This window comes from Salmo trutta, chromosome 17, assembly GCF_901001165.1.
Source record: "Salmo trutta chromosome 17, fSalTru1.1, whole genome shotgun sequence".
NCBI lineage: Eukaryota > Metazoa > Chordata > Actinopteri > Salmoniformes > Salmonidae > Salmo > Salmo trutta.
The window spans coordinates 1,389,187-1,404,558 of record NC_042973.1 but is presented as its reverse complement, the minus strand read 5'-3'; the positions used below and the strand labels follow the sequence as shown (position 1 = coordinate 1,404,558).

The 15,372-nt window shown below is 44.9% G+C and overlaps 1 protein-coding gene across 1 annotated transcript in view; it reads right to left on the bottom strand.

Moving 5' to 3' along the window:
* atp10a (ATPase phospholipid transporting 10A) overlaps positions 1 to 15,372 on the bottom strand; it is a 144,998-nt gene that overhangs the window by 116,921 nt on the left and 12,705 nt on the right. The window contains exon 2 of the mRNA XM_029697368.1: positions 2,252 to 2,456. Within this exon, the coding sequence (XP_029553228.1) occupies positions 2,252 to 2,456 (205 nt within the window). The remainder of the gene's footprint in view (positions 1 to 2,251; positions 2,457 to 15,372) is intronic.

Below are 15,372 nucleotides of genomic sequence, written 5' to 3'. Positions count from 1 at the left end.
TGCCCAAAGTAAACTGCCTGTTACTCAGGCCCAGAAGCTATTGGTACCATTGGATAGAAAATATTTTGAAGTTTGAAGAAATGTTAAAATAATGTATGAGAATTTAACACAATTGATATGGTTGGAGAAAATCCATGCTCTTCCAATGGAAAGCTATGGGTCCTATGCAATTCCAGCTCCCAGATTGCAATTCCTATGGCTTCCACTAGATGTCAACAGGCTGTTCAAGGTTTTAGGCTTGTTTCTTCCAAAATGAGGAAGAATGTTGAGTTTTGGTACTGGGAGTCACAGTTGGAAATCAGTTTGTGGACGCGTGACGAATTTTACTTTTCTATTGAACATACTTCTTTCCGTATGAAATATTATAGTATATTTACATTTTAGGGTACATGAGGATTAAATAGAAACGTAGTGTGACTTGCTGTAACAAAGTTTAGCAGTAGCTTTTTGGATTCCTTTGTCTGCATGTTGAGCTTAAATCGATGGCGCCAACTAAGCTGACTTTTTGGGATATAAAGAAGGATTACATCTACTCAAAACGACCACGCATGTTGTAGCTGGGACACTTTGGATTGCAAATCAGAGGAAGATTTTCAAAAAGTAAGTGATTATTTAAAATCGCTATTTGTGATTTTGTGAAGCCTGTGCTGGTTGAAAAATATGTTGATGTGGTGCGCCGTCCTCAAACAATCGCATGGTGTGCTTTCACTGTACAGCCTATTGTAAATCGGACAATGCAGTTAGATTAACAAGAATTTGAGCTTTTAACCGATATAAGACACTTGTATGTACCTAGATGTTTAATATCCATAATTTGTACAATTATTTATTTGAATTGCGCGCCCTTCAATTTCCCCGGAAATTGTCGACGGGTGTCCCAATGACGGGAGGCCTAGCCCTAAGAAGTTTTATTCAAACACACAGATCTTTTCATCATTGTTTGGTGTTTTGTGTGCAAATGAAGCTTACAGACAATGTCAAATTTGATATAGTGAAGCACCTGAGTGAGTTGGGTGCACAATTACACAGGTACTTTCCCGAAACGGATGACATAAACAACTGGATTCGTTATCCCTTTCATGCCCTGCCTCCAGTCCACTTACCGATATCTGAACAAGAGAGACTCATCGAAATTGCAACAAGCGGTTCTGTGAAAATTGAATTTAAATCAGAAGCCATCCATTTCTGGATTGGGCTGGGCTCAGAGTATCCTGCCTTGGCAAATAGCGCTGTTTAGACACCGATGCCCTTTGCAACCACGTACCTATGTCAGAGCGGATTCCTCGGCCCTCACTAGCATGAAAACTAAATACAGGCACAGACTGTTTGAGGAAAATGATTTAAGACAGACTCTCCAATACAACCCAACCCTGCAGGGTTATGTGCATCCCTTCAAGCACATTGTAACGCCCTGGCCATAGAGAGGGGTTTTTGTTCTTTATTTTGGTTAGGCCAGGGTGTTACATTGGGTGGGCGTTCTATGTTCATTTTTCTATGTTTTTGTATTTCTTTGTTTTGGGCCGTGTGTGTGGCTCCCAATCAGGCACAGCTGTAGTTCGTTGTTGCTGATTGGGAGTCACACATAAGTAGCCTGTTTTTCCTTTGGGTTTTTGTAGGTGATTGTTTCTGTTTCGTTGTTAGTACCTGACAGAACTGTCGGCTGTCATTTTGTTTATTTTGTCAAGCGTTCTCTTTTTTTCAATTAAAATTCATTCAAGATGAACACATCCTCCGCTGCACCTTGGTCTTTCTCTAACAACGGCCGTTACACACATCCTTCTCATTAACCTGTGGTGAGTTATTCACAATTTTTGATGAATAAATAAGGTTTTATTTGTAAGATGGTTAAATAAAGAGCAAAATGATTGATTATTATTATTTGTGCCCTGGTCCTATAAGAGCTCTTTGTCACTTCCCACGAGCCGGGTTGTGACAAAAACTCACTCATTCTTATGTTTAATAAATGTATCGTACAGTGTTGTGTGTGTGTGTGTGTGTGTGTGGCAGGCTTACAAAAATTTGAGAGAACGCTGACCCTGGTGCTAGAGGGGGTACGCAGCTGGAGGTTGAATGTTTGAAGGGGTACGGGACAATAAAAAGTTTGAGAACCACTGTCTTAGAGGTATAGTGTAATGTCAACAAGGTCTAGGAAGCTGCGGACCACCCGTCTGTGGTTGATTGATTGTTAAATGTATAGTCTCACCAGGTCTAGGAAGCTGAGGTTGATTGATTGTTAAATGTATAGTCTCACCAGGTCTAGGAAGCTGCGGACCACTTGTCTCTGTTTGAGGTTGGTCTCTCCATCCAGGGTAGCTGTCTCGATGTGGACCAGGCGGTCCGGGTCGCTGGAACTAAGCAGTAGAACATCTGCAGGCAGGATCTCATTACAGCGCAGTCTAATGAAATCCCCAACACGAGCCTCCTTCCAGAAGCGTTCCATGTACTGGTGCTCTGGCCTAGAGGAAGAAGAGAGGACAGGAGACAGTTATCCATATGGCCTGTTAGGAATTGAAAACTGGTCAAGGTGTGGAGAAATTCTGGATACAAAATAAAGTGAACAACTTCTACATTTAAGAGTTAAACAGAATGTACACAGGGAGACCAAAACGACTCTTCTGCAAGGTTCATAATAATCAAATCAAACTTTGCCACATGCGCCAAATAGAACAAGTGTAGACTTTACCATGAAATGCTTACTTACAAGCCCTTAACCAACAGTGCAGTTCAAGAAGAAGAAAATATTTACCAAGTAGAATAAAATCAAAAGTAATAATAAAAAGTAACACAATAAGAATAACAATAACGAGGCTAAATACAGGGGGTGCCGGTACCGAGTCAGCGTGCAGGGGTACAGGCTAGTTGAGGTAATCTGTACATGTAGGTGGGGGCGAAGTGACTATGTATAGACAAACAGCGGGTAGCAGCAGTGTACAATGGGGGGGGGGGGGGGGGGGGGGTCGATAAATTGTTTAATGGCTTGTGGGTAGAAGCTGTTGAGGAGCCTTTTGGTCCTAAACTTGGCTCTCCGGTACCGCTTGCCGTGCGGTAGCAGAGAAAACAGTCTGGGGAGGCTGGAGTCTCTGAACATTTTCTGGCTTTCCTCTGACACCGGCTATTATAGAGGTTCTGGATGGCAGGAAGCTTGGCCCCAGTGACGTACTGGGCCGTTCGCACTACCCTCTGTACTGATGGCACTCTGTAGTGCCTTGTGGTCAGAGGCCGAGCAGTTGCCATACCAGGCGGTGATGCAACCGGTCAGGATGCTCTCGATGGTGCAGCTGTAGGACTTTTTGTGGATCTGGGGACCCGTGCCAAATATTTTCAGTCTCCTGAGGGGGAAAAGGTTTTGTCGTGCCCTCTTCACGACGGTCTTGGTGTGTTTGGACCATGATAGTTTGTTGGTGATGTGGACACCAAGGAACTTGAAGCTCTCGACCCGCTCCACTTCAGCCCCGTTGATGTTAATGGGGGCCTGTTTGGCCCGCCTTTTCCTGTAGTCCACGATCAGCTCCTTTGTCTTGATCACATTGAGAGAGAGGTTGTTGTCCTGGCACCACACTGCCAGGTCTCTGACCTCCTCCCTATAGGCTGTCTCATCGTTGTCGGTAATCTACCACTGTTGTGTCGTCAGCAAACTTATTGATGGTGTTGGAGTCGTGCCTGGCCACGCAGTCGTATGTGAACAATCTGCCCCACTCCAGAGTATATATATATATATATATATATATATATATATATATATATATATATATATATATATACACTGCTCAAAAAAATAAAGGGAACACTTAAACAACACAATGTAACTCCAAGTCAATCACACTTCTGTGAAATCAAACTGTCCACTTAGGAAGCAACACTGATTGACAATAAATTTCACATGCTGTTGTGCAAATGGAATAGACAACAGGTGGAAATTATAGGCAATTAGCAAGACACCCCCAATAAAGGAGTGGTTCTGCAGGTGGGGACCACAGACCACTTCTCAGTTCCTATGCTTCATGGCTGATGTTTTGGTCACTTCTGAATGCTGGCGGTGCTTTCACTCTAGTGGTAGCATGAGACGGAGTCTACAACCCACACAAGTGTCTCAGGTAGTGCAGCTCATCCAGGATGGCACATCAATGCGAGCTGTGGCAAGAAGTTTTGCTGTGTCTGTCAGCTTAGTGTCCAGAGCATGGAGGCGCTACCAGGAGACAGGCCAGTACATCAGGAGACATGGAGGAGGCCGTAGGAGGGCAACAACCCAGCAGCAGGACCGCTACCTCCGCCTTTGTGCAAGGAGGAGCAGGAGAAGCACTGCCAGAGCCCTGCAAAATGACCTCCAGCAGGCCACAAATGTGCATGTGTCTGCTCAAACGGTCAGAAACAGACTCCATGAGGGTGGTATGAGGGCCCGACGTCCACAGGTGGGGGTTGTGCTTACAACCCAACACCGTGCAGGACGTTTGGCATTTGCCAGAGAACACCAACATTGGCAAATTCGCCACTGGCGCCCTGTGCTCTTCACAGATGAAAGCAGGTTCACACTGAGCACATGTGACAGACGTGACAGAGTCTGGAGACGCCGTAGAGAACGTTCTGCTGCCTGCAACATCCTCCAGCATGACCGGTTTGGCGGTGGGTCAGTCATGGTGTGGGGTGGCATTTCTTTGGGGGGCCCTCCATGTGCTCGCCAGAGGTGGCCTGACTGACATTAGGTACCGAGATGAGATCCTCAGACCCCTTGTGAGACCATATGCTGGTGCGGTTGGCCCTGGGTTCCTCCTAATGCAAGACAATGCTAGACCTCATGTGGCTGGAGTGTGTCAGCAGTTCCTGCAAGAGGAAGGCATTGATGCTATGGACTGGCCTGCCCGTTCCCCAGACCTGAATCCAATTGAGCACATCTGGGACATCATGTCTCGCTCCATCCACCAACGCCACGTTGCACCACAGACTGTCCAGGAGTTGGCGGATGCTTTAGTCCAGGTCTGGGAGGAGATCCCTCAGGAGACCATCCGCCACCTCATCAGGAGCATGCCCAGGCGTTGTAGGGAGGTCATACAGGCACGTGGAGGCCACACACACTACTGAGCCTCATTTTGACTTGTTTTAAGGACATTACATCAAAGTTGGATCAGTCTGTATTGTGGTTTTCCACTTTAATTTTGAGTGTGACTCCAAATCCAGACCTCCATGGGTTGATAAATTGGATTTCCATTGATTATTTTTGTGTGATTTTGTTGTCAGCACATTCAACTATGTAAAGAAAAAAGTATTTAATAAGATTATTTCTTTCATTCAGATCTAGGATGTTATTTTAGTGTTCCCTTTATTTTTTTTGAGCAATATATATATATATATATATATAATAAACTAAATAGTCTTGCTTGTCTGGTCGTGAATAGAACAGGATCTCTATTCCTGATACAAGAAAAAAATTATATTACAATTAATAATAAAATTACTATAATAATAATAATAATTTAAACAAATTAAAAATAAAGTATTCACACCCCTTGACATTTTACCACATTTTGTTGTTTTACAAAGTGGGATTAAAATGGATTTTATTTTTTTATCATTTATTTTTTTATTTACACTTAAAATACTCAAATGTCATAGTGGAAGAACAATTCTAATATTTCTAAAAAAATATATATATGATAAACACTAAAACATCTTGATTAGAATAAATATTCACCACCCTGAGACAATACATGTTAGAAACACCTTTGGCAGCGATTACAGTTTGTCACACCTGGATTGCACATTATTCTTTTCAAAATTCTTCACGTTCTGTCAAATTGGTTGTTGATCATTGCTAGAAAACCATTTTCAAGTCTTGCCATAGACTTTCAAGCAGATTTAAGTCAAACTTGAACTCAGCCACTCTTGGTAAGCAACTCCAGTGGAGATTTGACCTTTTGTTTTAGATTATTGTCCTGCTGAAAGGTGAATTCATCTCCCAGTGTCTGGTGGAAAGCAGACTGAACCAGGTTTTCGTCTAGGATTTTTCCTGAGCTTAGCTCCATTACATTTTTTTTTTATCCTGAAAAACTCCCCAGTTCTTAATGATTACAAGCATACCCATAACATGATGCAGCCACCACCATGCTTGGAAATATAAGACAGTGGTACTCAGTAATGTGCTGTATTTGCCCCAAACATAAGACTTTGAATTCAGGACAAAAAGTTAATTGGCTTTGCCATATTTCTTGCAGTATTACTTCAGTGCCTAAATTCGAACATTTATTGTCTCAGGGGTGCGAATACTTATCTAATCAAGATAGTTTTATTTTTTTTGTACATTACTAGTCAAAATTTGACACATTCCAGGGTTTTCTTTACTTTTACTATTTTCTACATTGTAAAATAATAGTGAATACATCAAAACTATGAAATAACACATATGGAATCACGTAGTAACCACAAAAAGTGATAAATCAAAATATAGTAAATGTATTTTATATATTTGAGATTCTTCAAAGTAGCCACCCTTTGCTTTGATGACAGCTTTGCACGCTCTTGGCATTCTCTCAACCAGCTTCATGAGGAATGCTTTTCCAACAGTCTTGAAGGAGTTCCCACATATGCTGAGCACTTGTTGGCTGCTTTTCCTTCACTCTGCGGTCCAACTTATCCTAAACCATCTCAATTGGGTTGAGGTCAGGTGATTGTGGAGGCCAGGTCATCTGATGCTGCACCATCACTCTCCTTGGTCAAATAGCCCTTACACAGCCTAGAGGTGTGTTGGGTCATTGTCCTGTTGAAAAACAAATGATAGTCCCACTAAGACCAAACCAGATGGGATGGCGTATCACTGCAGAATGCTGTGGTAGCCATGCTGGTGAAGTGTGTCCTTTAGCAGTGGTTTCCCCTCCCATGGTAACTCCCCCTCCCCTGGTAACTCCCCCTCCCCCGTCTACTCCCCCTCCTCACCCCTCCCATGGTAACTCCCCCTCCCCTGTCTACTCCCCTCCTCACCCCTCCCCTGGTAACTCCCCCTCCTCACCCCTCCCCTGGTAACTCCCCCTCCCCTGTCTACTCCCCCTCCTCACCCCTCCCCTGGTAACTCCGCCTCCCCTGTCTACTCCCCCTCCTCACCCCTCCCCTGGTAACTCCCCCTCCTCTGGTAACTCCCCCTCCTCACCCCTCCCATGGTAACTCCCCCTCCCATGGTAACTCCCCCTCCTCACCCCTCCCATGGTAACTCCCCCTCCTCACCCCTACCATGGTAACTACCCCTCCCCTGTCTACTCCCCCTCCTCACCCCTCCCCTGGTAACTCCCCCTCCCCTGTCTACTCCCTTGTCTACTCCCCCTCCTCACCCCTCCCCTGTCTACTACCCCTCCTCACCCCTCCCCTGTCTACTCCCCCTCCTCACCCCTACCATGGTAACTCCCCCTCCCCTGTCTACTACCCCTCCTCACCCCTCCCCTGTCTACTACCCCTCATCACCCCTCCCCTGTCAACTCCCCCTCATCACCCCTCCCATGGTAACTCCCCCTCCCCTGTCTACTCCCCCTCCTCACCCCTCCCCTGGTAACTCCCCCTCCTCACCCCTACCACGGTAACTCCCCCTCCCCTGTCTACTCCCCCTCCTCACCCCTCCCCTGTCTACTCCCCCTCCTCACCCCTCCCCTGGTAACTCCCCCTCCTCTGGTAACTCCCCCTCCCCTGTCTACAAGTCGATATTGTTAATGTAAACAGTAACAAGTACAGGACCCAGAATGAACTCCTTCAGGACACCTTTCGCAATATCCAGGAAACCTGGTTTAACACCGTCAGTAGATACACATCGAGATGTACATCTGTCAAGTCACCAACTCAACATAAAAGAGTGGTTCAAAGGCCCTGTGCAGTCCAAAAAAAACCCGGTGTTTTCCTGTGTTTTATAAATTGTACAACACTGTAAAAGTGTGATTCTTTTGTTATCAGTGTTATTTCCTGATTGGTACCGTTTCAAAATACAATCTACACAGGACCTTCTAATCAGCAGGTTTTTGCATGGGCGGGAGTTGTTTGTTTGTTTACGGTGACATCATCATGCTGTAAATGGATTAATAGACCAATAATAAACAGGCTCCAAACCACACTGACAACAGCAGCCCACTCAGAACACTCCCAGGCAGTCCTAATCTTGCCAAAAAGCTATCTTTTCCCCCCATTTTAACGGAAATCTATTACAATAAGATACTTGATTGTTACCCAAAATTGATTTTGATATGGATATACATTTTTTTTTATAAAAAAAAACATTGGGCATTTTAAAGAAAACTGGGCAAAATATGCAGAAAATATTCAGCAAAATATGCAGAAAATATTCAGCATTCTTGTTCCTCTGGAACTTGCAACTGTCTCTGAACTCCAGCCAAGGAAAACAGGCTGAATGTCAAACCCTGCCAGGAAATGATATCAAACCAAATCAAAAACAGTTTCATAATAGCTGTGATAGATTATATAAAACGGATCTAAAAGCCACACAAAGCACAGGATTGGGTAACAATGTCCATGCTTCAACACCTGCTTGAGTCTGGTCCACAACAGGAAGTCATAGGTATTTCTATTGTCACTGGAAAGCCACTAGGTATCCTGATTTAGTCTCTCTAAACTCCAACCAGAAAGATGATTTAGTCTCTCTAAACTACAACCAGAAAGATGATTTAGTCTTTCTAAACTCAGCTGGGGAGCATTCAGTCAGAGTGTTACTCAATAAATAAATCAGGAGTGAAAATGTGCTTAACAAGTCACATAATGAGTTGCATAATAGTGTTGAACAACTACCTCATCTCTGTACCCCCCCACACACATATAATTGTAAGGTCCCTCAGTCCAGCAGTGAATTTCAAAACACAGATTCAACCAGTTGCCAGAGAAGAAGGAAAACGTTCAGGGATTTCACCATGAGACCAATGGTGACTTTAAAACAGTTAGAGTTTAATGGCTGTGATAGGAGACAACAGAGGATGGATCAACAACATTGTAGTTACTCCACAATACTAACCTAAATGACAGAGTGAAAATAAGGAAACCTGTACAGAAAACAAATATTCCCAAAGATGCATCCTGTTTGCAATAAGGCACTAAAGTAAAACTGCAAAAAATTGTCCTGAATACAAAGTGTTGTGTTATATTGGATTTGCCCCAAACATGTTACTGAGTACCACTCTCTCCATAATTTCAAGCATAGTGGTGGCTGCATCATGTTATGGGTATGCTTGTAATCATTAAGAACTGGGGAGTTTTTCAGGATAAAAAATAAACAGAATGAAGCTAAACTCAGGCAAAATCCTAGAGGAAAACCTGGTTCAGTCTGCTTTCCACCAGACACTGGGAGATGAATTCACCTTTCAGCAGGACAATAACCTAAAACACAAGGCCAAATATACACTGGAGTTGCTTACCAAGAAGACAGTGAATGTTCCTGAGAGGCCTAGTTACAGTTGACTTAAATCGGCTTTAAAAATCTATGGCAAATCTTCATAATGGTTGGTTACCAATGACCAACAACCAACTTGACAGAGAGTGAAGAATTTAGAAAATAATACAAATTGGCAAATGTTGCACAACTCAGGCTCTTAGAGACGTACCCAGAAACACTCACAGCTGTAATCACTGCCAAAATGTGATTCTGACATGTATTAAATCAGGTGGTTGAACACTTATCTAATCATGTATTAAATCAGGTGGTTGAACACAAATGTTAGAATTTATCATCTTACACTTTTGAGTATTTTTGTCGTTAACAAAAACATGACAATGAAATCCATTTTAATCCCACTTTGTAAACAACAACAAAATCAATGGATGTGAACAATCGTGACAAATGGAGATACGGTGCATTTTGAAAGTATTCAGACCCCTTGACTTTTTCCACATTTTGTTACGTTACAACCTTATTCTAAAATTGATATATTTTTTTTTAACTCAATCTACACACTGTGACGTAGAAGTCCGTCACTGGCCGCGGGCAGCATTTGGTACTTTAACGCACACACATTCATTACTCCTCCCTGCTCCATTATCAGACAAGTTAACAATGTGGGTCGACACACAAGTTAACTTCTCTATCTTAGTACATACATTTCACACTTACGTCAGTAACCGGTTATGGTATAAAGAAATAAACAGACAGGTGTTCATATTTAATATAAGCAATATTTATTATACTTAGATGTTATGGATGAGCAGTTGTTTGTTCTGTTCCTCTCTCTCTCCATCTCTGTAGCTTGCGGCTATGCTGGATAAGGACCCGAGCTAAGGGAATTGGGCTTACTTTGTAGTGCCTGTCCGGAATGGCTCATTAATGTAAATGGGCATATTGGAAGACACTGTCAGTAGTGATGTCATTTTGTAAATGTTATATTGTGATGTTTCATAAACGTGTTGCAATGTATATATTTTGGTATGTGTAGATAAATGGAATCTGTAGGTTGAATAGTAATTGCTTAATTAATTAGTGTTAATTGTTCTGAGGGGAGGGGCTACCCCTACAAAAGGAGCCTCTCTTTCAGTTCATAGGGAGGCATTTTGGATTGAGCTGTGGGTGGGGCAGCTTTGTTTTTAGCGGTCCCATGAGGTATACGTTTGATGGCAGTACTGTTGTTTTTGTTCCGGAATCACTATGTAAATAAACACCTTTGCACAGAAGAACTTTTGCGGCTCCGCCATCTTTTTATTTTTTATGGAGGTTAGGTTTTCCAGTTTAGCCTTCTGGCCTACTCTACGTGACACACACAAAGCAAAAACAGTGTTAGAAATGATTGCAATTACATTTTTTTTTTAAAAGCAAATATATATATATATATATATATATATATATATATATATATAAGTATTCAGACCCTTTACTCAGTACTTCGTTGAAGCACCTCTGCCACCACCATGCTTCACCGTAGGGATGGTGGCAGGTTTCCTCTAGACGTGACACTTGGCATTCAGGCCAAAGAGTTCAATCTTGGTTTCATCAGACCAGAGAATCTTGTTTCTCATGGTCTGAGAGTCTTTTAGGCGTCTTTTGGCAAACTCCAAGCGGGCTGTTATGTGCCTTTTACTGAGGAGTGGCTTCCGTCTGGCCACTCTACCATAAAGGCCTGATTGGTGGAGTGCTGCAGAGATGGTTGTCCTTCTGGAAGGTTCTTCCACCTCCACAGAGAAACTCTGGAGCTCTGTCAGTGACCATTGAGTTCTTGGTCACCTCCCTGACCAAGGCCATTCTAACCCAATAGCTCAGTTTGGCCGGGCAGCTCTAGGAAGAGTCTTGTTGGTTCCAAACGTCTTCCATTTTAGAATGATGGAGGCCACTGTGTTCTTGGGGACCTTCAACGCTGCAGAATTTTTTTGGTAACCTTCCCCAAATCTGTGCCTCAACACAATCCTGTCTCGGGGGCTCTACGGAGAATTTCTTCAACCTCATGGCTTGGTTTTTGCTCTGACATGCACTGTCAACTGTGGGACCTTTATATAGACAGGTGTGTGCCTTTCCAAATCATGTCCAATCAATTGAATTTACAACAGGTGGACTCCAATCAAGTTGTAGAAACATCTCAAGGATGATCAATGGAAACAGGATGCACCTGAGCTCAGTTTCGAGTCTCATCGCAAATGGTCTGAATACTTATGTAAATAAGGTATTTCGGTTTTATATTCTTTATACATTTGCCCCCTAAAAATAAATGTAATAGTCTTTTGCCCTGTCATTATGGGGTATTGTGATGTCATTATGGGGTATAGTGATGTCATTATGGGGTATAGTGATGTCATTATGGGGTATTGTGATGTTATTATGGGGTATTGTGATGTCATTATGGGGTATTGTGATGTCATTATGGGGTATTGTGTGTAGATTGATGACGGGGGGGCAGAATTATTTAATACATTTTAGAATAAGGCAGTAACGTAAAATAATGTGAAAAAAGTGAAGGGGTCTGAATACTTTCAGAATGCACTGTACATACTGTAGCATACAACACATTGAGAACACCTCTTTCCATGACAGACTGACCAAGTGAATCCAGGTGAAGGCTATGACCCCTTATTGATGACACTTATTAAATCTATTTCAAATCAGTGTAGATGAAGGGGAGGAGACAGGTTAAAGATAATTTTTTAAAGCCTTAAGACAATTGAGTCATGGATTGTGTGGATTCAGTCATGGATTCAGAGGGTGAATTGGCAAGATAAAATATTGAAGTGCCTTTGAACAGGGTATGGTAGTAGGTGCCAGATTCACAGGTTTGTTTGTGTCAAGAACTGCAACGCTGCTGGGTTTTTCCACACTCAACAGTTTCCTGTGTGTATCAAGAACGATCCACCACCCAAAGGACATCCAGCCAACTTGACAACTGTGGGGAAGCATTGGAGTCAACATGGACCAGCATCCAGCATACCAGCATCCCTGTGGAACGCTTTCAACACCTTGCAGAGTCCATGCCCTGACGAATTGAGGCTGTTCTGACGGCAAGGAGGGGGGGGTGCAACTCAATATTAGGAAGGTCTAAATCAAAACCTGTTGGCTTAATCTGTGTCTGGGAAACCGACGTTGTTTTGATATATGATCAAGTCTAAGCCAAGTCCGTGACTGGCCCCTAGCGTCTCTAGTTTCCATTGGCTTTTATCAAGAACCAGGTGTCTGACAACAGAAACACTCAGCCAGGTCAGAGAGGCCACGAACCTCAGCCAGGTCAATCTGAAGTTATGAGCGAAGAAACCTAGAAATACATCCCGGCAGTAAGGGGAGAGAAGACACATCCCGGCAGTAAGGGGAGAGAGGAAACATCCCAGCAGTAAGGGGAGAGAGGAAACATCCCGGCAGTAAGGGGAGAGAGGAAACATCCCGGCAGTAAGGGGAGAGAGGAAACATCCCGGCAGTAAGGGGAGAGAGGAAACATCCCGGCAGTAAGGGGAGAGAGGAAACATCCCGGCAGTAAGGGGAGAGAGGAAACATCCCGGCAGTAAGGGAAGAGAGGAAACATCCCGGCAGTAAGGGGAGAGAGGAAACATCCCGGCAGTAAGGGGAGAGAGGAAACATCCCGGCAGTAAGGGGAGAGAGGAAACATCCCGGCAGTAAGGGGAGAGAGGAAACATCCCGGCAGTAAGGGGAGATGAGGAAACATCCCGGCAGTAAGGGGAGAGAGGAAACATCCCGGCAGTAAGGGGAGAGAGGAAACATCCCGGCAGTAAGGGGAGAGAGGAAACATCCCGGCAGTAAGGGGAGAGAGGAACATCCCGGCAGTAAGGGGGAGAGAGGAAACATCCCGGCAGTAAGGGGAGGGAGGAAACATCCCGGCAGGTAAGGGGAGAGAGGAAACCATCCCGGCAGTAAGGGGAGAGAGGAAAACATCCCGGCAGTAAGGGGAGATAAGAAACATCCCGGCAGTAAGGGGAGATAAGAAACATCCCGGCAGTAAGGGGAGATAAGAAACATCCCGGCAGTAAGGGGAGAGAGGAAACATCCCGGCAGTAAGGGGAGAGAGGAAACATCCCGGCAGTAAGGGGAGATAGAAAACATCCCGGCAGTAAGGGGAGAGAGGAACATCCCGGCAGTAAGGGGAGATAAGAAACATCCCGGCAGTAAGGGGAGAGAGGAAACATCCCCGGCAGTAAGGGGAGATAAGAAACATCCCGGCAGTACGGGGAGAGAGGAAACATCCCCGGCAGTAAGGGGAGATAAGAAACATCCCGGCCGTAAGGGGAGAGAGGAAACATCCCGGCAGTAAGGGGAGAGAGGAACATCCCGGCAGTAAGGGGAGAGAGGAAACATCCCGGCAGTAAGGGAGATAAGACCCGGCAGTAAGGGAGAGAGGAACATCCGGCAGTAAGGGGAGAGAGGAAACATCCCGGCAGTAAGGGGAGAGAGGAAACATCCCGGCAGTAAGGGAGAGAGGAAACATCCCGGCAGTAAGGGGGAGAGAGGAAACATCCCGGCAGTAAGGGGAGAGAGGAAACATCCCGGCAGTAAGGGGAGAGAGGAAACATCCCGGCAGTAAGGGGAGGAGAGGAAACATCCCGGCAGTAAGGGGAGAGAGGAAACATCCCGGCAGTAAGGGGAGAGAGGAAACATCCCGGCAGTAAGGGGAGATGAGGAAACATCCCGGCAGTAAGGGGAGAGAGGAAACATCCCGGCAGTAAGGGGAGAGAGGAAACATCCCGGCAGTAAGGGGAGAGAGGCAACATCCCCGGCAGTAAGGGGAGAGAGGAAACATCCGGCAGTAAGGGGAGAGAGGAAACATCCGGCAGTAAGGGGAGAGAGGAAACATCCCGGCAGTAAGGGGAGAGAGGAAACATCCCGGCAGTAAGGGGAGATAAGAAACATCCCGGCAGTAAGGGGAGATAAGAAACATCCCGGCAGTAAGGGGAGATAAGAAACATCCCGGCAGTAAGGGGGTAAGAACTCCGCAGTAAGGGGAGAGAGGAAACATCCCGGCAGTAAGGGGAGAGAGGAAACATCCCGGCAGTAAGGGGAGATAAGAAACATCCCGGCAGTAAGGGGAGAGAGGAAACATCCCGGCAGTAAGGGGAGATAAGAAACATCCCGGCAGTAAGGGGAGAGAGGAAACATCCCGGCAGTAAGGGGAGATAAGAAACATCCCGGCAGTAAGGGGAGAGAGGAAACATCCCGGCAGTAAGGGGAGAGAGGAAACATCCCGGCAGTAAGGGGAGAGAGGAAACATCCCGGCAGTAAGGGGAGATAAGAAACATCCCGGCAGTAAGGGGAGAGAGGAAACATCCCGGCAGTAAGGGGAGAGAGGAAACATCCCGGCAGTAAGGGGAGAGAGGAAACATCCCGGCAGTAAGGGGAGAGAGGAAACATCCCGGCAGTAAGGGGAGAGAGGAAACATCCCGGCAGTAAGGGGAGAGAGGAAACATCCCGGCAGTAAGGGGAGAGAGGAAACATCCCGGCAGTAAGGGGAGAGAGGAAACATCCCGGCAGTAAGGGAAGAGAGGAAACATCCCGGCAGTAAGGGGAGATAAGAAACATCCCGGCAGTAAGGGGAGAAAGAAACATCCCGGCAGTAAGGGGAGAGAGGAAACATTCTCTGAGAGGTGTGCACTGTCCATTCCTCCAACCCATCCTTTGTAAATATATATGTTTGATCATTCTGGACTTGTGACTACACTGTAAACGTTAATGGAACAGTGTTTTAGCAACATGAAACACCCCCAGGAAGAATATTACACTTCCATTTTCTTTTTACATTTTCTGACAAGCGACCACTTTCATAAATTCATAGAATGTTTGGGAATGACGTAGAGTAACGCAGTTGTGAAAATTCTATCGCAATATAGAGTGAGAAAGCGGCCGTGCGTTTTAGACAATGAATAGACACTACAGTAAATAAAACCATCTGTCTTGTTCAGGACCAGAGTCTACACAGACCGGTGCAC